Source organism: Pogona vitticeps, chromosome 4, assembly GCF_051106095.1.
Source record: "Pogona vitticeps strain Pit_001003342236 chromosome 4, PviZW2.1, whole genome shotgun sequence".
Taxonomy (NCBI): Eukaryota; Metazoa; Chordata; class Lepidosauria; order Squamata; family Agamidae; genus Pogona; species Pogona vitticeps.
This window is the reverse complement of record NC_135786.1, coordinates 105,086,546-105,111,096: the sequence shown is the minus strand read 5'-3', so window position 1 is coordinate 105,111,096 and position 24,551 is coordinate 105,086,546. Positions and strand designations below refer to the sequence as shown.

General features: G+C 39.5%; 1 protein-coding gene across 4 annotated transcripts in view; it reads right to left on the bottom strand.

Annotated features, from left to right (window-relative positions):
- KCNT2 (potassium sodium-activated channel subfamily T member 2) overlaps window positions 1-24,551 on the bottom strand; it is a 330,818-nt gene that overhangs the window by 118,233 nt on the left and 188,034 nt on the right. For all 4 annotated transcript variants that reach the window (XM_072998095.2, XM_078392307.1, XM_072998093.2 and 1 more), the window contains exons 10-13: window positions 16,840-17,020; window positions 11,518-11,682; window positions 10,718-10,854; window positions 5,711-5,774 (exon numbers count right to left, since the gene is read on the bottom strand). In XM_072998095.2, coding sequence (XP_072854196.1) covers window positions 5,711-5,774; window positions 10,718-10,854; window positions 11,518-11,682; window positions 16,840-17,020 — 547 coding nt within the window. The remainder of the gene's footprint in view (window positions 1-5,710; window positions 5,775-10,717; window positions 10,855-11,517; window positions 11,683-16,839; window positions 17,021-24,551) is intronic.

Here is a 24,551-nt window from a genome sequence, read left to right as displayed (position 1 = left end):
TACTGAAAGCACTCAGGGCTGAGACAAACACAACTTCTCTGTGCTTTTGTAATGCTGAAATACTTTGAATATGCCTTACAAAACTGCATACTGATTGTCTGGAGAGACATGGGAAAATGCCCCTTTCGGGAGTAGTCAAGACTCTGCTCATGACCTGAGTTTTATCCCAATGGGCTCTGGTAGCCAACTCAACATTCACTGAACCTTCCATCCTTCAGAGGTCAGTAGATTGGGCGGGGGGGGGGGAATGTGTAGCCTGCATAATTAAATTGCAAACTCACCAGAAAGTGCTTTAAATGCTGTGGGACAGCACATAAGCAGCATACTTTGCTTTTAAAGCAAGTCTGTTTTTTTTTTTTAACCTCTTCAAAAAAAGCCTATCTTGACTGCTTCTGCGACTTTTCATTTCCCTCCAAACCTTTTCCTTCTTGACCCTCAAAACTCAATAATATATTTTGCTTTGAAATGCTCTTGCTGGTAAACCTGTTCCAGTCATGCTTGGTCTTCTGGCAAAGTGATTGTTTTCTCCTGTTGAAAGATCCTTTTTCTGAGTACAGTACCAGTGTTTCAGCCCCAGCAGCCTGGATTCTTTCCTCTTTTTTAAAAAAAAATGCTTGCCAACAATTTCAAGATAAGCAAAATTGGTCTTTTCAATTTATTTGATCTATTTTAAATCTAGGAACTTTAGAGTCGCTTGTTTCTGCATGACGGTAAAAATAGTTTTACTTTTAAAATATCATAACTTGAAGACCCTTTGCCCAAATGTCCCCAAATTCAGCATAGAGCAAATACAGACTGTCCGCAATACCTGTGCCAACATTTGTGCTGATCCAAAAGTGTTTCAAAATTATATATATTTTTTTGCTTGAGCTGCCCCCCCCCCATTTTTAAGATTGCCTTGTAGAACATTGAATTGCTCTGCCAGCATTCTCATGCAGCAGTAGTAAGAACCATCATATAAATAAATATCGGCTGAAATCCTGTTGCTTTTTTACACAGGTGGAAGGCAAAAGGCATAAGCTTCACTTGTTTCCAGCCAGCAGTTAACAGGCTCACACTGTGATACTTTAGCATGTGCCAAGTTGGTATGTACCTCCAACAACTGCAGCTGGGACTGTTTAATTGCTAGCTAGAAGCAATTGAACATTATGCCTTCTGCCTGCAGGGTTTCAGTCATTTATATTTTGGTAAAATAAAGACATACATACATCTTGTAATATTAATTACTCTTTTGAGGAAGTACACACCTATTTATCTATATTTGGTGTAAAAAGCAATTCTCTCCAATCCATTAAAGCCAAGATAAAGCTGCAACATGCCCTAAATGCTGACTGGATAGCTCAGTGGCTTAGAAGCCAGAAATTGGGAGTTCAGTTTCCAGATGTGCCTCCCATTAGCAAATGGGAAGCTGCCTAGTCCCTTATTGCTCCCTTGAAGAAGGGAATGGTAAACCACCTGAGTACTCTAAACCAGACATTCTCAATCATTTTTGGCCACAGACTTTTAAAGAGGTCTTCTCATGTTCCAGGCTCCCCTGTCAAACAAAGATGCAACACAAACAGATATCTTTCAGAAGTTTCTCACACATTTCAGTATATAGTCCACTTCAAATAGGGGCCCTCAGGGGGTCATATGGGCCTCACTGAGAATGGCTTCTCTACACATAGAAAACCCAGAATTGATTTGATGGTAACCTAATTATTATAATAATATTTTAAATGGAATGCTTTCCTCAAGATATCAAAAAGAATACAGTCAATGAGAAAAACTCAATAGGAGGTTGCAGCTGTGGCAAATGGGATATGTGACCAGGCAAATCAGTTCAATATTAAGGGAACATAGTTCAGTGACAAAAGACATGCTTCACATACATGAGTTACCTGCTTCAATCCACAATATTTTCATTTAAAAAGATCACAGAGGAAGTGATGTTAAAGTCCTCTGCTTTAATGCTGAAAATTTGCTGCTGGTGACAGCAAATGAGACAATACAGGGCCAGAATATGGATTGATAGTCTTACTTTATATAAAGCAATTATTTTCTTCCTACTGCTGTGTCAAAGTATTCAAATCCTGCATTGTAAAATAAACTATGCACCTTGATACAACAGTGGGCCCATTACTACTTGCCAATTGGTAAATGACATCCATGAGAATATGGAAAAGGCCCACAACAATCTCTTCACCCTATATCTGCAGCAGACAGATTAAATAACCAAGGATCAGGAGAACATTTTCCTTTAACAGAACTCTTACAGGTCTAAATAAAGAGGGAACAGGACAGGAATAACATCAGACTTTTAAAGGTCCAGTTTCCCATAAATCAATTTATAATTTTAAAATGGCTGAAATCCTGTTGCTTAGTGTAGTAGGTCTCAGCTAGAGTAGGTCTACTGAAGTAATGGAGGATTAATTCACCAAACTCATACTGATTCAATGGGTCTACTCTAGTTTTGACATACTGCTAGATCTCTAAAGTAGGAATGATTGAATAGGTTTGCTACAAAAATGGACTAGATAGGAGGCAAGGCCACATGTGTAAATTGTGCAAAGGCACAGTGGGCAGCAGCTATGAGAAATTCTGTTTCAATACACTTCTGCTAGAATTCATATTTTGGTTGTTGTAGGTTTTTCGGGCTTTTGGCTGTGTTCTGAAGGTTGTTCTTCCTAACGTTTCGCCAGTCTCTGTGGCCGGCATCTTCAGAGGACAGCACAAAATTCATATTTTGTATAGAACTGACAAGATTTTAAAATATAAAATCAAAGAGAAATGAAAATTGATCCCCTTATGTCATGCAGTGACCTTTGAACTTGGGATTCCATTTTATTTCTTCAAGTCCCGTGAAGACATTCACAAGATGCAAATTTGGGGACTACTGGCCTAGAAGTTGTCATTTAGTTCTATGTCTACATGTATCACCACTATTTATCTAGCCCCTTCCATTCTTCTGGCACCAGCCTATACTGTATAAGTCTAAGCTTCCCTGACTCTCTGTACGTAAGTTCTCATTATTATCAGTAAATAACTACTACAAATGAAACCTCAAAGCATATTGAAGGATACCAATGTAACCTGGCTCAGATGTCTTATTTAAACTATTTTTATACTGCCCTTCAATAAAACTCCCATGGTGGCTACCAAGAAAATAATAAAAGTCAGAAACCATAAATATAAAATCAACCATAATAAAATAAAAAAATATAGCAGAGAGAAGCATCTAAACAAAGTACACAGTACTCAGTGGGATAGATTCTTTTTTTAAAAAAATCTGTTGAACGAGCTTTCATAAGATGATAAATAGGCCAGTTAAATAAAAAGGTCTTGGTTGAACCAAGAGTATATTAATACAATAGGAGGTCAAGTGCATACCTGACCCTTTGTCCCACTTATCAGTGCTATACAGTACTATTTATAAAGAATGAGATTGCCAGTAAATCTTGTTAGTGCCCTCTGGGATGTGTGTGTGATGATGATCGGGTAGTCTTCAGAACAGTTAAAATTCTACCTGTGTTCATGTAAGGTCTGCATAACTCACCACAGCTGAGGAGGTGCAGGGGTGTATCTCAGCAAGCACATTACTAGGTAAACAACTGAGATATACTCCTAGTACTGTGTCAGTTAGTGGGAATTCGCTGCAGCAGGCTATGAAAGCCTTACACAAATACCAATAGGAATCCGGCCAATGTGGTTTCATGAAACCCTGACCTTCTGTTTTGCTCTTCTCTGTCCCTGACAATTTGAAATACAGAAGAACAAAAAGAAAAGCTGGGGAGAAAGATACAAGTGATACCTGTGGTATATATGATTCTGTAAAAAGGGGGGGAAGCGTTGGTATAAGCAGTGCCGCCACGACAAGGCCCTTCCCCATAGGCACTGGTTATAGGCGAGAGAAAAAAACCGTTTCAGGGTAGCCGTTTCCCCATGGTCTAGTTAACACCACTTAGACAACATGAATGGGCCTATGTCATGATTTTTTTCCTTTCCAGTCATTCATTAAAGTATAGGGATGATGATGCTGGCACAGAAAGGAGTGCTCTAGGAACTGTATCTATAAAATATTATTTGGGATATGTAAGTCCAGATCACAGGATCAAATGAACAAGCCATCATGGCTAACATACGAATCAGGTAATGGTTGAGTTGAGCAGAACTGGTGAGAGTGCTCTAGGGCAAATTTCTTTGCTGAGACTGTTCTAAAGAAAAATAGTTATCTCTCCTTTGCCACCAAATTGTCAAAAAGCAAGCAACATTTAGACAATGGAAGGCAGTACAATAGCTTAGGCGTACAATGTATTTCTGAAGGCTGCCTGCAATTTCACTTAGATGGCTGCAATCTTGAGGTGGTGGAAGGAAATGACAAAATCAATTCTTTTCCTTACATACACACTAGGGATGTTTTTCTGTAGATTGAATATCACTAGTACCAAAACATAAATCGGTCATCATCTCCTCTTACTCTTCAAAAACATAGGTGTGCTTGGAGATACACAGTCCACAGTACTATAAGAACATTCCTACTAGGCTGCCTGAATGCAATTTAAGATGCAGAGTCAGGTCCACCTGAAAACCTATACTACCCTCTTGACTGGGAGGTGTGGAATATGGAAATGGCAAGGTTAAATGAATCAGCCTCATGATGAGTGGTCAGTGGATCTTGAGAAATTGATGAATTGCAACTAACTAGGAGATGAGGGGCTGGGAAAATATACTGCGGAAAGCAGAGAGCTGCAGAAGCCAAGCAATTATTTGTTATAATAAAGTATCAAATGACAAGAAATTTTACAGCCCACTGGAAGATGACCTTTTTTGTTTTCACTCTTTCCATGGGCATATCTTGGAAATGAAATGTAGTTAGAGTGAAGTATATTGTTCCAGAGTTAAATATAATATTATTACTACCAAAGCTTCTTTTTAATATTTATAGGATGAAATACCTCATGACTATAGCCTGAGGAGAAGGGTAATGCCAAACAAGCTTCCCAGACAGGCTGCTTGGCCCGAACAACCAATCTCCCCTGCTTTTTGCAGTCCATGTAAAGTAATGCTTCTAAGTCATGTTTACTCTCATAAGGGTATGTGGTTAAGCTCTAATAGCCATGGCCAATAAGCAACCCACATGTGCCCTAAATACAAGCCTTTGGATTCTTTTGAAATATGCACAGGTTCCTGGTTAAGCAAGTTATTGTGGAAAATGTCCGATGAAGATTTTTTTTAAAAAAAAATTTGGGGGGAGAATTATTAAAATTAAAATAAACAATAGCACCTGAGTGGGTCTTCAGAACAACAGCAACAGCTATGTGAACTACTTCCAAGTTCTTTAGAATGCTTCCATTACTTTTTGATGGGACTAGTTTTACAACCCGAGTAACAGTAAACTGCTGCAGACTGGGACATAGACTGTAAAAGCCCAGCTACAATATTAATGAGCATTTGCTCTATAGAATTCCAAACTGCATATAGTTTGGTTAGTATGCCTGCACAGTTGATTTGGTGAGACCATGATATGCCTTTCTGTACTCTGCTTCATCTGTTGCAAACCCCATTAATAGTACTAAGACTTTAAACCATACATGCATCTGCTAAGATGATTTTCTTCCACCTACCACTGTCACGCACAATCAAACAGCTCTTCCATTTTCTTATGCAATATATATCACAAGGCCACAAAAAATAAAAATAAAAATGAAATGGATATTTGTAAAGAACTTACAGCTGCAGGTCTGTCCACTTCACAGCGACTGCTTAAAATGAAACATGCCTCAGCATCATCCATCCTAGAAATTGTATAAAAACTTTAGGAAAACATATTTTACTTTCCCATACCACTTGCAATGGCAACCAGCTTTAAAATGATTTTTTTTCATATTTTCAGTAGGCAGAAATAAGCTACAATACATAAGGAACATTTAAACACATCTACGAGCAAAATATTTAATCACATATTATAATAATCTATTAGAAATACATATGAGACCAGAACATTTTTAAAAAGAAATATTTTTCTAGGTAATTAAGGCAGAGATTATAAAAGCTACTTTTTTTGCTACAAGAATCCTTCAGAAGCAATGCCATGACCGAGCTGGATTGAACTTCTTGTTTCAAAAAAAGGAACTTGTTCCCATTTCTAAATTTGGTATATCTTAGGCCATTTTAGAGGAGGCTGTATCCTTGCATGCAGAAAGCAGAACCCCATTCCCTAAGATTTTCAGGCCAAAATCTGAAACCAGGAAACCAGTCTCTGTGATGTCACACAGAATGGCACTTCTGATGTTGCAGAAACAGGGCAAGAAAGGTTCAGAAAGGGATGAGCCTGTTGGGCCAACTGACTGTGGAAATAGGTGCAAGCAGAATCGGAGTATATGTGTCCAGAATCTGGGCAAAACCTGAATCACCAGAATGTAGAGCAAGCCAGGGCCAGACAAAATAGTCAACGTCTTGCTACCCATGCAGGTGGCAAATGGTATTCTGGAGATGCACGGCCAGCTTAAGCACACAAGTCTTTTTTTTTCTCTCTCTATTCCTCTAATGTTGCTTGCCTTTCTCTCCCTCTCTTTCACACATGGAGACCTGGGGGAAGCACTGCAATTCCCTCAAGCTTTTACCCTGTACTCTGTGACTTAACAACCCTAGTGGAGGTTACACCACAAAACAGCTAAGGATACTAACTTAAAAATAAAAAGCATCAAAGTTACTAAAAGCAGCCTAATAAAAATAAAAGATAAAGAGAGCCTTTAACAAAGGTAGATACCTTGCAGCAATAATAAGTTAACTGCAGCAAGTTAAGACGCAAACAAGGGCAGGGTTTTAATGTGTTTAGTCGTTTAGTCGTGTCCGACTCTTCGTGACCCCATGGACCAGAGCACGCCAGGCCCTCCTGTCTTCTACTGCCTCCCGGAGTTGTGTCAGGTTCATGTTGGTTGCTTCGCAGACACTGTCCAGCCATCTCATCCTCGGTCGTCCCCTTCTCCTCTTGCCATCACACCTTCCTAACATCAAGGTTTTTTCCAAGGACTCTTTTCTTCTCATGAGATGGCCAAAGTACTGGAGCCTCAGCTTCAGGATCTGTCCTTCAAGTGAGCATTCAGGGTTGATTTCCTTTAGAACTGATAGGTTTGTTCTCCTTGCAGTCCAGGGGATTCTCAAGAGCCTCCTCCAGCACCACAATTCAAAGGCATCAATTCTTCGGCGGTCTGCTTTCTTTATGGTCCAGCTCTCACTTCCATACATCACGACAGGAAAAACCATAGCTTTGACTATTCGGACTTTTGTTGGCAAGGTGATGTCTCTGCTTTTCAAGATGCTGTCAAGATTTGTCATCGCTTTCCTCCCAAGAAGAAGGCGCCTTTTAATTTCAGGGCTGCTGTCTCCATCTGCAGTGATCATGGAGCCCAGGAAGATAAAATTTGACACTGCCTCCATATCTTCCCCTTCTATTTCCCAGGAGGTGATGGGACCAGTGGCCATGATCTTAGTTTTTTTGATGTTGAGTTTCAGACCGTTTTGTTTCAGGGTTTTAAAGCCCATCATATAACAAACCCATTTATTCACTTTCCATGTAGATCAGGACCCCAAGAATTCAAGGTCCCAATTCACATGGAAAATGCACATGGACAATCGAGTTCTCCTCCTTAGCACTGCTCCCTCCAGGTGCTGGGGAGCAATAGAAGGGAAGGGGCTACGGCTAAAGTGCTTCATTTGTACCATGGTGAGTGTATACAAATTTTAAAGCCAAATAATCTCCTGCCCATTCATGACACCCAACTTTGGAGACAGCTGCCATTACTTTGCTTGACCTGCTGCTAAGGATGGCCCTGGCATTAATTTAGCATCCAAAATACCTCCACAATCAGTGATGAGAGCTATCATAATATAATCCATTCAATACATTTTGCTGAATCTCTAGCAACTCTATGCTCAAGCTGTATCGGTTCTTATGATCCTATTCTCTGGAAGTATCCAAAATGGAACAGCCAGCATGATTTTTTAAAAAGAAAGAAACTGATTTCTTTAGAATTTTTAGCAAAAGAAAAAAAAGAGTAAAATAGCCACCAATAAGCCTAAAATTCAGTTTTCTATTCAGAATCTTAGCTTTGTATTCATATTAAAATGTTTGAATCCCCATCAAAATCACATTTTTATTAGTAATACCTATCACTATCTATTTACTAGATTGGTTATGATAGGATGATGATTTTTTTAAACATTATCCTTATTCTGAAAAGAAGTTAGACATGCTGCTGCTTAGCAACTTTCTAGTTTACTAGGTTATACATCTTACACTATATCCTCTTAAATTCTCCCCTGCTATCTCCCACATAAAACATTTTTAAAGCTTCTTGTGAACTGCACATTCAATTGCATGTTTTGCAAGAGGAAAAGTATATTTATAGAATTTCTTGGCTTTGGGTTTACTTCAGGCTATACTCCTATGATTATATTTAAGCGATGGTGCATTTATTTTACAAACATGATACACTCAGGAAAATATAAGTTTGTTCTATAATTACTCGTCATCATTAAAAAACAAAACCACAGCAAGTTTGTAGGCCTCATCTAGTCAATATCTGATTAAGGCAGTTTGTTGTCTGTGTAAGTAAGGGCACCTCAACTTGAAATGTCATGATGAATTGCCATCCTGAACTATGAAAACTGAACATATTTTTGCCTAGGAATCCTGAAATTACTGTCTTTCATATGAACTCAACATTGATAGGTACAGACAAACTTTATATGATCAAGGCACAGAGCACAGCTTGGAAAATTACTATAAAATGTAATGTGTTATATCTATTTGGCTGAAGAGATCAGTGGTTTAGGTACCTGGCTGCAGAGCCAGGTTGTGAGTTCAATTTACCACTTTCCCTCCTAGAGGAAGAGCCAGCCTGTGTAGCCTTGGTCAAGCTACACAGTCCCCAGATGCCCCCAGAAGAAGAAAATGGTAAACCACTTCAGTGCATTCTCTACCTAGAAAACCCTAGAAATGGTTCCTGTATGTCAGAATTGATTTGGTGTCATGCAATTATTATAATAGATTCAGTTACTCCAAATTATATCACTATAGTTAGAAACAGAGATGGGCACAAACCGCAATTTGGCAGTTCAGCCCAGATCAGCGCTGCACCCACAAACGCAGGTGTTTTGCGGCCACCACACACTCCTCTACTGCCTCCACTGCACACTCACCTATTTTCTGGCTGATGCATGCTTCCCTGCCGGCCTCCTGCACAAGACTGCCCACTCACTGATCTCAGCATGTGCTTCCCTTCTCCATCTCCTCCACTACCTGCCCACTCAAAGGCAGTGCTGCAGTTTTCCCTGCCCCAACACCTCATCTGAGTGGGTGGCTGCTGGAGGAGGCAGAGAGGAAACCATGCATTGTCTAGGGAATGGGCAAACACACAGAAGAGGTGGAAGAGGAAAGAATGGGTGCCTGTGAAACACCTGCACAGGCACAACGGTGAACTGGGCTGAAAAGCCAAATTGCAGTTCGTGCCCCTATCTAGTTAAAATAATAATGGTGAAATGAACATTTATTTCCCATATCTCAAAGATAACTGAAATTACTATTTTTTTACTTTTGTTTGAAAAAAATGTGACTGCTGTAAGTACCTTGTCTGTGGTGCAAACAAACTGTCCTCCCATCTACCCTGTTGTTGCCTCAATACCCAAAACAAGTACAAGGCAGGAGCAGAAGTCATAGGAGGAGGACACATCACTGCATTTATCAAAGTAATCAACTAAAAACTTGTAGTTGCATCACAAGAGGAATGAAGCCAATCCTCATTACTGATACTTCCCATCTACCAATCAAAACACAGGATGCTAACAAGCCCAGTTCAAATACAACAGGAACAGCCTGATCATTGCTGTTCCAAGACAAACAAGATAAGAAGCTAAGAACGTTAGCTAAAAACAGGCACAGAATTTAATTGTATAGTTTAAAGATGGATGTGAAAAATGGAAGTTAACCCCACATAACCAAACAATAATCTTTTTCATGGCTAAATGAGAACATTACATAATTCTTCTCACTAATAATCTGTTTCCCTCAAATCTAGCCATATTTACTGTGCCAGGATTGTTTGGGACACATCACAAAGTACAACTTGAGAAATGGATGTATCATAATGCTACTTATACTAGGAACTGCTTGCCAAGTCTTTGCCTAGGCATATCTTACGAAAGTATTGCCAGCCATGCAGTTCTCTGAAAAAACATTACTATTAACTCAGAGGAAACTAAATTCAAAGATTATGTTTAAAAAGAAGGGTAAGTGATGAGAGAGGTCCAAAGCGATCTTGGAAATAAACAGTTTTTTGATACTAGAGTGCCACACCAAGCATATCAAGTCTTAAATACTTCACATGAATGACTATATATAGTAGGACCTCTGCATCCATGGGGGATCGGTTCCATGAGCTACCATGAATTAATGAATCTGCAAATACAAGGGAAGCCTATATACAATATATAAGAGGGTAGGACAAAGGCCACAAGCGGGTGGCTGTATCCTGTGTATACGGCTGCAGCAAACCACGGATAAGTGAAACTGTGGATACAGATTCCATAAATACAGGGATCCTACTGTAGTATTTCAGATAAAACCTGCCTCCCATTTTGCCTCTAGTTCTTATATGTGAAAATATAAAAGATGAAATCCAAGAAGAAGAAAAAAAAAAAAAAAGGAAGGAAGGAAGAAAACATTTTTTTCACCTACTTCGCTCTTAGCAGGTCTTGATCCTTCAGTGCTGAACCTTGCAGATAGATAACTCTTTGGGACCACATTGGGATTTGTAGCACTCTTCGAACCTGAATATCCATCTCAGTGGGGCACAAGATTACCACATAGTAGTCCTGCAAAAATGCATGCAAGAGGGGATGGGAAAAGGAGAACTCAACAGGATAGAATGTTATAGGGGGAAATATTTGCCACTGATTTGCCTAATATTTAGCTCAGAGACACAGGGGAAAGGAAGAACTTATAAAAGGTAACTTATTTTAATTTCCTTTTCTCTAAAGAAAAAGGAAAATGGTTCCATGCTATTTAGTTCCACTGTGAATCCACTGACGCCAAAGCTACCCAGCAAGATATCAAAGCACAAAGCTTTGCACCATGTTGTGATGAATTTGAATCACTTCCACTGGCAAAGCATGTATACACATTACATGCTTTGGAAAACAATCTCCGGTCCTGCAGCAGAAAACACACATTTAAAAGGTTCCCACAGACATCACAGTGCTCATAAGAAACATGAGGATCAACATTAAACAAGTTCTAGCAACCCTAATGAAATGAAACATTGTATGCTCTTATCGGCTTTAAACATCTGTGACAATGTATTTTTCCTCTTGAATGCTTCTTGATGATTATTATTATTTAATTTACCTGAACTGTTTGGAGAAAGTTGCCAGTCTCAAGAAACTGGGCAAGATTAATATTTCAGGCATACCTGAACTGAATATTTTAGAAACCAAGACAGTTCTGGCTGAATTGATGTTCTAATCTGCTTGATTTACCTGGAGTCTAGGATGAGCATAAAACTCATTTAGGAAATCCATAAGCAGGTCAATCTTAAGAGAACTGACACATAATACCACATGCTTCTCTGTTTGAGCTCTGTGTCGGCTATAATTTCCACCTGATTTCTGTCTTTCCATCCACAAATACGCCAGCTGTTCAAGCTGCAATAAAATGGAAAGACAAGAACAATAACATACACATTTGAAAACAAGGAAAATGTGTACATTCCTTGAGTCTCATGGCAGGAAGAGCCACAAATAAAATTTTTTAAAAAATCATATGATTCCATTGGCATTCATCATTAATGATTATTTAAGTTGAGATGGGCAATTCTCATATAAACACACATGGATTTAATGCACAGTACATAGTAGGATGAATAGAACAGCTAGTACCAACATATATAATCCTAAAACCCAAGTCGTTAATAGAAGGTGGATTAGCAGAAGGTGGAATTATTGACCAGGATCCTATTGTTTCCTCAATGTAAATGCAATGGCATAAACCACAACAGTGGATTATCCACCAGTTAACAAACTGATGGTTGTATCCCTCATTGTGCACTAACTCAATCAACAAAGCATACAAGTACCAACTTGTTAATTAGCACCACATCACTACTACATTTATTCTGCTCCATTTATGCTGACATAACAAACCATTAGGACATTTATCTTTATGTGCACTTTTCCATTTATGTATGTTTGTATGTTATAAACCAACTCTTTCCATCTGTGGAGAACTACCATGATTGGGGGGGGGGGGGGGGACTAAGTTACAGTTGAATGTGCCTGTCTTTGGAAATGCAAAAATGTTTGATGTGTGGGAATGGGAACATATCCCTTCTGCATTCAGCAGTACTAGTCTACAAATGCAAAAGCAGGGCAAAGATCCAATCATATTCTTTGGCTGCCAGAAGGGTTTCCATCCAGAGAAAGGTGGTAGGGGAGGACTTTCCCCTTCTTCCTAACGCCACTTCCATGCCTTCTCAAATTTTATTCTAGAAATCTGGATAACACTCTTATTTTGGGCCAATAAACAAAACCCGGGGGTGGAGCAAAGAAAAGCAGGGGAAAAATTCCTTTTATTTATTCATTCATTTGTTTTTTAAATATTATGAATTTGGATTTCAAGCTGTTTCTGAACACAGAGTACCCTCCCCCACCAGGAAGTCTGTATTTGCCATATGGGTGCATGCTATATAGATTTAACAACAATAACAATAGTGATAATCGTAACAGTAACATGCAAACACCACAACCAACAGTCACTACAAGAAACAAATGTTCATCAATCGGGGCTTCTGTGTGCACTGACTGCTCCTCCCACTTAGGATCCATGCCCCTGATGGCGAGACAAGATTTCCTCTCCCTGAAATAGCACAGCCCATTTTTCCCTTTGGAGTAGATGAGAACCATTCAATAACATGAAAGTAAATGAGTGCAGATTTGGATATAATTGTACTAAACTGACACTGCCTATAAAGACACAAACCATGTCAATTTTCATTATTGTAGCTCACCACACTTGTTTGTTATTAACAAAGTCAAATCATCTTCATCCTTTTTTATTAAAACAGGTTGGCAAATGTAGTCATTGGTTTTGAGTTTGTAAGCAGGGCAATAACTTCTTCAGGTCTCTGAATGCAGTTTGTTTGTTCGTTCCTTCCTCCCTTCCTCCTTCCCTTTCTTTCTTTCAAAGGCTTGATGTCCTACTATCAGAATAGCTAGGAAAAGCAAGGACTTAGCAAAGAGTGAGAGAGAGGAGGACGTCTTCAGTCAGCCTTGTTTCTACCTTGTTAAGGTACTTCTGGTCTGGGAGTCCAACTTTGCCAGAGGAATGGTTAGCACAGAGCTACCTTAAAATCTCATTTTTCTCTCTCTGCCAATTTCTCACCTTTTTTTTTTTTTTTTTTTTTTTTTGCCTTTGGTCACCTAGCTGCCCTAGATTAGCAAGCCAAAGAAAGAAGAAGAAAAGGAAGGAAGGAAGGGAAGATGAAAGCAGATGAAGGCACAAGATATGGGGGTGATGGAAGGATTCAAATAGCAGCCAGTTTCCCCACTGCTCTGCCTGTCTCAATGCTGCTACAGTCAGCTGGAATGGCTTCAAATACAATAGCTACAAACCCCTTCACATCAGCTCAAGCAATCATACTGCTAAACCAATGTGAATGTGTTTAAATTTTTTTGAAGGGTGTTCCAGGCTGATTTCACGTTGACCTTTATCTTGTATAGTCCATGGCTGGTTAGGTTTTGATAGAGCCAGAGGTTGGGAGTTTGGTTCCCAAATGTGCTGCCTACAAGTACAGCCAGCCTGTGTGGCCTTGGACAAACTGCACAGTCTCAGGGCATACCCAAAATAAGGGAATGGTAAACCACTTCTTAATCTTCTCTAGCTGGAAAACCCTAAAAGGGATTACCATAAGTCAGAATTGACTTGATGGCACATCATCATCATCATCATCATCATCATCATCATCATCATCATCATCATCATCATCATCATCATCATCCAACAGAAAATAATGTGATTCTGATTGTTCTAATTCTGGAGCATTTATCATGCTATTTGGCAATTTAGTAACTTCCTACAGGAACTGGAGACACTGCTGTTATGAATATGAGCAGAACAGTGAACCCAAAAATGTAGAAGTGGAGCTATGAGAGTCAAAACAAGCATGGCTACTTGAAAGAGAACAGAGCTGATAGCGTTAGGAAAAAGAAGAAAAGTCAGCTGTATGAGAAGTATTTCCTTTGTTCTCAGCCAATTAGGAAATTAGGAAAAGCAAATCTTTGACTTTCTAAAATACATGTGTAGTCTCTACTCAATCATGTGGTTCAAAAGATCCATCCTATAACTTTAGACATGTACAAATGTTCAAACAGGCTCTGCTCTGAGCCACACACACGTTTGAGGCAAGGCAGATGGCGCGCCTGTAGATTTCATTTCGTCCCAAATCTGACGTGAACTGACCTGATTTGTATTTCCCAAATTAACACACAGACAGGGAAAAAGTATCAATTTTTCACACTTCTCTGAATTTTGAGGAGTTGCTCAGCTCCCAAATTACACAAAGATCCCTACTAAAATTTATATTTTCTATTATAATGCCAAGAAGCGTGTGTCCTTTAGCACACAGCACACAGAGTAATGCATGTTTAAGCACGCAACACACATATTTTAAGCAGTTTCTCGGGGGGGGGGGGAGACAATTTAAATCACTTATAGAGAAAAAATATTTTGGTCAGAATCTAGCTAAACAATTATACTACCATTAACTGCATTTGCATAAATGTCAGCTGCAAATTGTCACAAGTGAAGAAGTTAGTCATGTGACTGGTCTGCAACAGCAAATGCCTACAGTGATTTTTAAGTTTTATTTGTCGATAATAGGTTTTGGGGGAATTATATGCAGGAAAAAATAAATATGGAGGTTGATGGGGAAATAAAGAACATGTGAAATGCAGGAGATTGGCATTCAAAATGTATTATACTAACCAAATATGGTATCAATGAAGTTACTCTAAGGGGGGAATCTCAGCAGCTAGTTGGCTCAATGTGCAGCTGTCTGGACAAGCCAGCATCTCTAACCCATGGGAAGGCCATAGTTAGATGCTTGGTCTAATTTAAGAAATACCAAGTGTATAAAAACAGAGATTTCCATCATGTTTAGGACATCTCCAAAACACACAGCCACCTGGTTTTTACGAACAGGGAAACTATATATGCTGAGAAGATGTTGAGTGAAAATGTATACAGTGGTGCCTTGCTTAACAACGTTAATTCATTCCAGCAAAATAGCTGTAGAGTGAAAACGTCGTAAAGTGAAAATAAAAAACCCATTGAAATGCATTAAAACCCAGTTAATGTGTTCCAATGGGCTAAAAAGTCACCGTCCAGTGAAGATCCTCCATACGGTGGCCATTTTTGGTGCCTGTATAGTGAGGAATCCGTCCCTAAGCACAGCGGGAAGCCATTTTGAGCACCCGGTGGCCATTTTGAAAACCCAACGATCAGCTGTTTTGATTGTTGTAATGCGAAGAATCGGTTCCCAAAGCAGGGAACCGATCTTTGCAAAGCGAAAAAAAAAACATTTAGACCATTGTTTTGTGATCACAATTGCGATCGCAAAAACTTCGTCGTGAAACGGATTCGTCATAATGCGGGGTAATTGTTAAGTGGGGCATGACTATAGTGTGATGTGACTTATTTGCTAATGTTCTTGCTTATCCTTTGATAGAATTGTTTCAATAACAACTCGTATTGTAACAGAGTTTCTTTTTAACTGACTGAATGAGAGTTGTCTAAAAAAATAGCCTTTTACTATCAAAAAATATGTTTTATTTCTATCTTTGAATCACTGAGCTTCACCTATATGACTCTTATAAACTCTTATTTTAAAAGAAGCTCTTATTCTAATAGAACCAGAATTTCTTTTCTAACATAGAAATATTATTTACGAATATGAATTAGAGATATGTGTAACAGAAGGCTGATTTTGAAAGCATATACTTCTGTAATTTTTGCACTTATTCAAAGTATATTATATCTTTTTGGCTTTTAATTGTTTGTTTGCAAAATAAACCTTTTAAAGAAGTAAACGAATATTTCATTGGGTGACTATGGGCCTGTGATTAGAAATGGTATTCTCTCCTTTCTGCAGAGTAGCAATATTAGATATGTTCACCAGCAGTATGCCATTTCTCAAATCAATGTTCACAGGTGACCGAACATGGAAATTAAATGGGATCTATGAGTGTAAAACAAAGCTGTCCTCCCTGTATTCATGTGTGATTGGGTGTGTGAAAAAAACAAACAAAGAAAATCAGACATAAGAGGTGGAGTCTCAGGCTTAGTAGGAGAGGATTAAAAACACAAAGAGGTGTGTTTTCTCGTTCTGAATAGGGTTTTCTGATTGCCCTAAAGGGGGGAAAGTTATGAATGTATCATGCAAATTTTGAAATGAGAAAAACAAACAAACACACATCTAAGTAACCACTTCTAATTCATTCCAGAAGCACAGTGGAAGGTCTAGATTTCTTACTGGAGAAAATCAAGCATGCACTTCACTTCAAATGGGAAGCAATACTCATTTTAATGTCTAGCTAACTTTTCCTAGTAAACAGAAGTGAATAATGTTTTTATAAATAACCGAAGAAAATAAGTGCACATAAACAATGCAATAATTATGCAAAAGGTAATATACAACAGTCTTTAATCATTACAGAATCTTTAAAAATAAAGTTCTGTTTACTCCTGCTCCTTTTATAATGATAAACACAGAGACACAGACACCCACACAAACACACACGTATTACCTGTATTGGTAGCACTACAAGGGCAACACAGATCATAATAACAACCAGTAGTTTTGAAGGCCAGATCTTAGGAGTAACATCCCCAAAGCCCACAGTGGAAAATGTCACAATGCAGAAATAAAGGGAGTCAAACAGAGTCAGCTTGTTTCCTGCTCGTTCCAGATGCTGAATTCCACAAATACTATGTAAAGAAAAAAACGAAGACAAAAAACAAACAAAAAACCCTGTAAACTAGAGGGATAGATACAAATAGAATTGTGCATAGAAATGTGACCTACCATCTAATTGAACTATATACTTCCATATAAATACATTTGTCTACAATATATTGCTTATAAATGACAGCAGTGTGTTCCATGTAAACCGTTTCTGCCTTCTGAAGAGATCTGTAGCTCTGAGAAGCTTACACAATTTAACACCACCACATTTCCTTTTATCCTTTCCCTCTAAAGTCAAGAAGCATATTACAGTTGCTAGGACTTCATTAGCAGCTGGAGCAAATTTAGTAAGAAGGACAAGCAATTGCACAGACTGGCAAGTTCCCCAGTTGAAAATATCAGAGATAGGAAGGAAAATAACAGGTAGAATTAATCATGTTGTGTCCACACATAGAAACTTCAACTGCCATTTTCAGTTGTCTTTATAGCCCAGATAAAAATGGTGTAATTATCTGTTTATGACCCTCATTCTTTTAAGCAGGATCGTATCAGCACAGTGGCAAGATCAGCTAATCTTCCTTATTTTACTGTTATTCATGGGATGATAAAATTAACAAATGCTGAAAGCTAGCTGCAAGACATTTGAACATAAATACAGAAGAGGCCTGGAAATCCAATGTGATACACAAATACTGTACAGTCATGGGCAAAAATATTGGCACCCTTGCAATTCTGTCAGAAAATATAACCCTTCTCTCAGAAAATTGTTGCACTTGGAAATGTTTTGCTACTCACATATTCATTTCTTTGGTTTGCATTGGAACACACACACACACACACAAACCCAGAAAAGTGAAATCTGATACAATCCCACACAGAAACCCAAAAATACACCAAAACATTTGCAAGTCCAACAATTTTCTGAGAGAAGGGTTGCATTTTCTGACAGAATTGCAAGGGTGCCAATATTTTTGGCCATGACTGTATATCCCATTGACACATAATGTGCTGACAAAATTCAGGAGTAGGATCTTAACTGTATTTTACTGAGATTTCTTCCTACCTCTCTCTTGAAATTGTTAGTTAATCTTAAATTCTAACACTTACTGACATGAAGCCATTCTGGTTTAATACTCATGCATGTGTATCATTCAAGAGACCATTATTCAAGAAATCATCATAGCAACACGTGATTGAATGAAGTAACTCCTTTCATTAAAAAGTACTGGACTACACCAAGATATGGTGTTCTTTGCACTGGGAATCCTGAATGTCACCTCCCTAACTATTTTTAATGGTCCCTATCTATGGGTCACAAGAGGCACAGAAAATCCATCCTATTGTGCTAAAAGTGATACGAAATCCAAGCCATTGCATTTAAAATGAAGTGAAGAAGTACACAACTGCTCGATTAAGCAAAGACACCCCTTTATGTTCATCAAAAAGAACTCTGGAAAGCATGAGATGCATTTTGACTATTAGGATCAACAGTGGAATGATGATCATTGTTTTGTCCTGTGGCATGTGGATAAGAAACATGAAGACACATGACATATTAGTATGCTAGAGAAACTGCAAAAAGTTGGAGTGCATGCTTTCCATGGAGAGGGACTGATTCCATTCAGACCTAACCACCTCCAATTAAAGAACTACGTATATCAGGAAGCAGAGAAATCTCTGACCTGAGATCCTGGAGTGCTGAAAGATGGAATTGCTCCTCACCACCCACCCCAGTATACAACTACACAGTCTCAAATAGACCTGTTCTAGTCGTACGCCTTCATGGTACTAGTATGCAGAACTGGCCCAATGAGTGGGATAGATGGAAAACACTACCAACAGGCACATCATCCTTGATCAAAAAGACTATGATCAGGCTTTGCCCACAGATTTACACCAGGCAGTGTTGAGACTGTGTAGAGAAAGACATGCTGCAGGCATGCATTAATCAGTGTTTCTTCTCTCTTATTTTCTATTCTCTCCTCTCCTTTCCTCTCTTTTTGCATTTCTTTAAAATAAAACATTCACCCCTCCCTGAAGAAGTCTGTTGGAAATCCATGTTCAGGAGCAGAATTAAAGCAAGAGAAGTTCTGGATCTGGTTAACAGACTGCATTTGCATTTATAATGTGTTACAACATTTAATTTGCCAATTCTGCACATAAGTCAAGCTTGGGCACCTACAACACAAATACATATTTTGTTATTCTTTTCCTCAACAGTATTCATTTATGTTCAGTGTTCTGCCAGATTTTCTCTGAGCCATGCAGATGCTCATTCATGGTCAGATTGAACTTGGGTAAAATTAACAGGTCTTTTCATAAACTCCAGTGAACTGTGGCAGAAGTCACTTTGAGGGTTCATCTCTTGCATATCCGAAGATGGATGGTCTCATTACACTGCATTTGAAGCTCTTTAAATGAGAGAGATACGAACTCCAAAATAAATAAATACCTTGAGTAACCTTAACAACTCCGAAGTAACAGCCAGGACTTACTGGTGTAAGGTTTGCATCACTTGCCACATCTAACTGATGAGTTGTCAGGCACATCTTCATCACATGGCTGCTCGTGTGTCAGATTGAGCAACCAAGAAGCACCATGACATCCTGTCAATTAGCAAGTTATACAAACCTTAGGTGAACATCAGTAAGATTCCAGCCAATGTTCAACAGCATTTTTATACAGTTTCACCATGGTTTGCAGAACTAGGCAGGACAGACTTGGACCGTCTCATTTTGAAAAACATTTGAGGGAACTGAATTCAGAGTCCCTATCCGCAATAGTCAATCCAATGAGAGCCAATGTCTAATGGAGTAACATGGGGAAGACGTTCACATGGATTCTGTCCTATCAGTTCCAAGTGAGATGGAAGATGACCATTTACCATGTGTGATTTTTATTACATGTTGTTGAAGTAAATCACGAAAGAGATCTCATAGAAGATCAAAACTGCATATTAATTTCTAGATTACTCTCCAAAGGTAATTTTATTATTGAACTTATCTTTATGATGCAATTCTGTGACCCAGAGGAGAGTGCCCTAAAGGCCAAAGATCTGCTGCCATTTCTGCTGCAGTGGTAGTGGCTTCAAAGCAGTAGGACCTTGGCTAGCATGTGCCAGAGGCAACCTAAAGACTCCTAAACTTACCCCATTGCCCCAAATGCCTTTGAAGAACCTCATAAAGAATGACAGCCCTGAAACTGGTGTACCTACCTCTTCATTTTGTCACTGATCCCAAAAGGAATTTTAAAATTAAATTAAACATTAAAAGCCACCCACTGTCTAGCCACTTCAGAAGGGCATATGAAATAGTGGTAGCTGTACAATGGAATCTACCTTCTGACTGCCATAAAATTGCTTTGCCCATCAATTTCTCTACATCAGATAATGAACTTGGGTAAAACAGAGCTTATAATTTGAAAAATAACAACCCAGATATAAAGCTGGAATTTCTACATATGCATGCTACAGCCATGATATATGGATACATGCTTTGTACTTAAGAAAAGTAAGTCTTTCAAGCCTCCCTGATCCCATCAATGCCCTGTGAGTTTCCAGAGTTCTAGAAGCAATGGAAATTTGAGGGCATAAAGACATGAAATGTCTTTAAAAATCATCACATTATCTATAAAAGAATGTTCATGAGTGCCACAGGCTGGAACTCCTCTCCCCCACTTTTTTTTGTAGTACTTACGCATTTCAGTCCAAGCACTACTACTACATGATGCTAGATTTCTTCAGTCTTCACACTTCTGAAATAAATAAGCTGAAAACTCATCCAGCTTGGGGATGAGTTGTTCACCCTTTGGACCCTCAAGTACAGAATGTCCCAGGGGCTGTCAATATCCTCAGTGCTATTTAACATCTATGTTAAGCTGCTGGGAGAGGTCATAGGAGATTAGGAGTAAGGTGTCATCAGCATACTGATCTCCTTTACCACCTCTGCAGTGGAGGCCATTCACATGCTTGGCCAATGCCTGACTTTGGTACCAGAATGGACCAGGGCAAACAGGCCCAAACTGAATCTGGACAAGACTGAGATTTTGTTCCTGTGAGGGCCCTCTGAAAGGCTGGGGGGGGGGGAATTATCCCTAGACTGGATGGTGCTGCCTTCCTGTGTAGAGATCAAGTTCATAATTTGGGTATTCTTCTGGACCCAGCTCTTTCTTGGGATTTTCAGATTGCTGCCATGTCCAGATTGAATTTTAATCAGTTTTGGCTTATCACCGAATTCCACCCCTACCTAGACGAAGGCTCCCTCAGGATATTGGTGCAGGCACTGGTCATTTTCCGAATTGATTACTGCAATGCTCTGTATATGGGGCTTCCCTTGAGACTGACACAGGGACAAGACTGGTGGCTGGAGTGAGCAAATTTGACCACATCTGCCCAGTGCTGGCCAGCCTCCACTGATTACCCATTGTGTCCTGGATCAAGTTCAAGGTTCTCACACTCACGTATGAAGTCCTTCACAGTCTGGGACCACATGACCTGTTGGACTGTCTTCCCCAAATGTCAACTGCCTGACCCACCAGTTCTCAGGCCATGCTACTCTGTGTAGCCACCCCAAGAGAGGCCCAATAGTCATCTACTAAAGGTAGGGCCTTCTTGGCAGTGGCACCTTATTTTATGGAATCAATTCTCAGAGACACTATGTCTTGCCTCCTCCCTGTCCTCTTTAGGAGACAGTTAAAAACACTTCTATTCAGGGATGCCTTTCACCTTGACCTCAGCTGAATGCCTTGCTTACAGTCTTTCCTCACTCTGAAAATTGGTTGCACCACTGCTTAAGGTTTTTAGACCATGTTTTTGCCATTTATGTTGTATTTGGTTGCATGCAGTTTGTTTTAACTGTCTATAAACCTCCCAGAATAGTATCCTGGTACTAATAGGGCAGTATATAAATCAAAATAATAAATAAATAATAATAAAAAATTAAAGCAACCAAATAAAGCAGTAAAGTAAATAAAGCACTGGTTGAATGGGTGGTATGGAATGCTTATCAATTTCGCATAACTCACAAGATTGGGTGGTGTAGCTAATACACAGAAACGAAATTCAAAAGGATCTTGAGAGGCCTGAGCACTGGGCTGAAAACAACAGAATGAAAATTAAGAGGGATAAGTGTGAAGTTCTTCACCTAGGGGAAAAAGACCAAACACAGTTACAAGATACTTGTCTCGGTAATACTATGAATGAGAAAGAATTATTGTAGATCAAAAGCTGAACAATGTGATGTGACTGCAAAAAAAGGCAAATGCAATTTTAGTCTTCATTAACTAAAGTATAGTCTCCAAATCCTGTGAATATCTGCAAGACTCGTGATCAGAAAAAAGTGGAGGAATTTGCCCAAGCGCTTGACAAAACTCTTCCAGGCCCAGATGTTCCAAATGCACCTGAACAATGGGAACATTTCAAGAATGCTGTTTATAACACTGCCTTTTCCACATTTGGCAAAAAGAACAAAAAGACAGCAGCCCATTCGGAGTTGATGCCAGGCATTGAGGAAAAGAGGAGAGCTCTAGCAGCATACAAAGCATGTCCTTGTGAGTACAACTTGCAGGCTCTTCGAGTTGCTCATAGCAAAGTCCAACAAACTGCCAGGAGATGTTCTAATGATGATTGGCTTCAGCTCTGCTCTCAGATACATATAGCAACAGACACAGGTAACATCAAGGGAATGTATGACAGTATCAAGCAGGCTTTAGGTCCAATACAGAAGAAATCTGCTCCTTTGAAGTCTGCTACAGGCGTGATCATCTAGGACCAAGCACAGCAAATGGAATGCTGGGTGCAGCACTACTCTGAGCTATATTCTAGAGAGAATGTAGTAACTGAAGAGGCATTAAATAACATTGAGTGCCTGCCTGTCTTGGAAGAGCTGGACAGCAAACCAACCTTAGCAGAAATAAAAGCAGCCTTGGATTCCCTCGTCTCCAGAAAGGCAACTGGGAAGGATAACATCCCTGTTGAAGTGCTGAAATACTGTAAAGAGATCATCACCACTGAGCTGTATGAAATCTTCTGTGTTTGCTGGAGGGAAGGTGGAGTACCACGGGACATGAAGGATGCAAACATCAGCACATTGTACAAAAACAAAGGTGACAGGGGTGACTGCAATAACTACCCTGGCATGCCTCTTCTCAGCATTGTAGGGAAGCTGCTTGCCCGTGTTGTGCTGAAGAGGGTCCAGGTACTTGCAGGCAGAGTCTATCCAGAATCACAGCATGGATTTTGAGCTAATAGACATGGTATTCCAGGAGAAATGCAAGGAACAACAACAGCCACTCTTTGTGCCCTTCATAGATCTCACAAAGGCTTTTGATCTGGTTAGCAGAAACAGCCTTTTTAAATACTTCCCAAGATTGGATGTCCACTTAGACTCCTTAAACATCATCAGGTCCTTTCACGAGGAAATGAAAGGCACTATAGTTTTTGATGGCTCAACATCAGATCCCTTTGACATCCGAAACGGAGTGAAGTGGGGCTGTGTCCTCGCGCTGACATTGTTTGGGATTTTTGTTACAGTGGACCCTCTACTTACGGAATTAATCTGTATTGGAATGGTGGCTGCAAGTTGAAAAGTCTGTAGGTCGAATCTCCATTGACCTACAATGCATTGAAAACCAATTAATCCCATAACTGGCAGTTTTTATTCGATTGTTGTCCCATTTTGGTTTTTTTCTGGTCTGTAAGTCGATTCTCCAGTTGCAAGTCGAATCTAAATTTTGTGGCCAGAGAAGTCTGTAACTCGAAAAGTCTGTAAGTCGAGCCGTCTGTAAGTCGAGGGTCCACTGTACTGTCATGCTGAAGCACACCTTTGGAACTGCAACAGAAGGTGTCTATCTCCGGACTAGATCAGATGGAAAGCTCTTTAATCTCTCTAGATTGACAGCAAAGACCAAAGTCCAGCTGAAATGCATGCAGAACTTCCTCTTCGCTGATGATGCAGCTGTTGTTGCCATTCTGCTGAAAAGCTCCAATAAATTATGAACCGTTTTAGTAAGGCCTGCCAAGATTTTGGATTAATAATCAGCCTGAAGAAAATACAAGTCATGGGTCAGGGTGTGGACTCACCTCCCTCTATTACCATCTCCACGCAAGATATGGACGTTGTTCATGACTTTGTGTACCTTAGCTCAATGATCTCTTACACTCTCTTCCTAGATGATGAGCTGGATAAACGCATTGGCAAAGCAGCTACCACGTTCTCTATATTCACAAAGAGAGTATGGCTCAATAAAAAGCTGACGGCATATACCAAGATCCAGGTCTATAGAGCCTGTGTCCTCAGCACACTCCTGTACTGCAGTGAGTCCTGGACCCTTTGTTCACAGTAGGAGAGGAAGTTGAACACGTTCCATATATGTTGTCTCCGACACATTTTTGGTATCACCTGGCAGGACAAAGTTCCAAATAGAGTAGTCCTAGAACGAGCTGGAATTTTTAGCATGCATACATTACTGAAACAGCAATGTCTATGTTAGCTCAGGCATGTTGTGAGAATGGCTGACGGTCAGATTCGAAAGATCTCTAGTATGGAGAATTAGTGT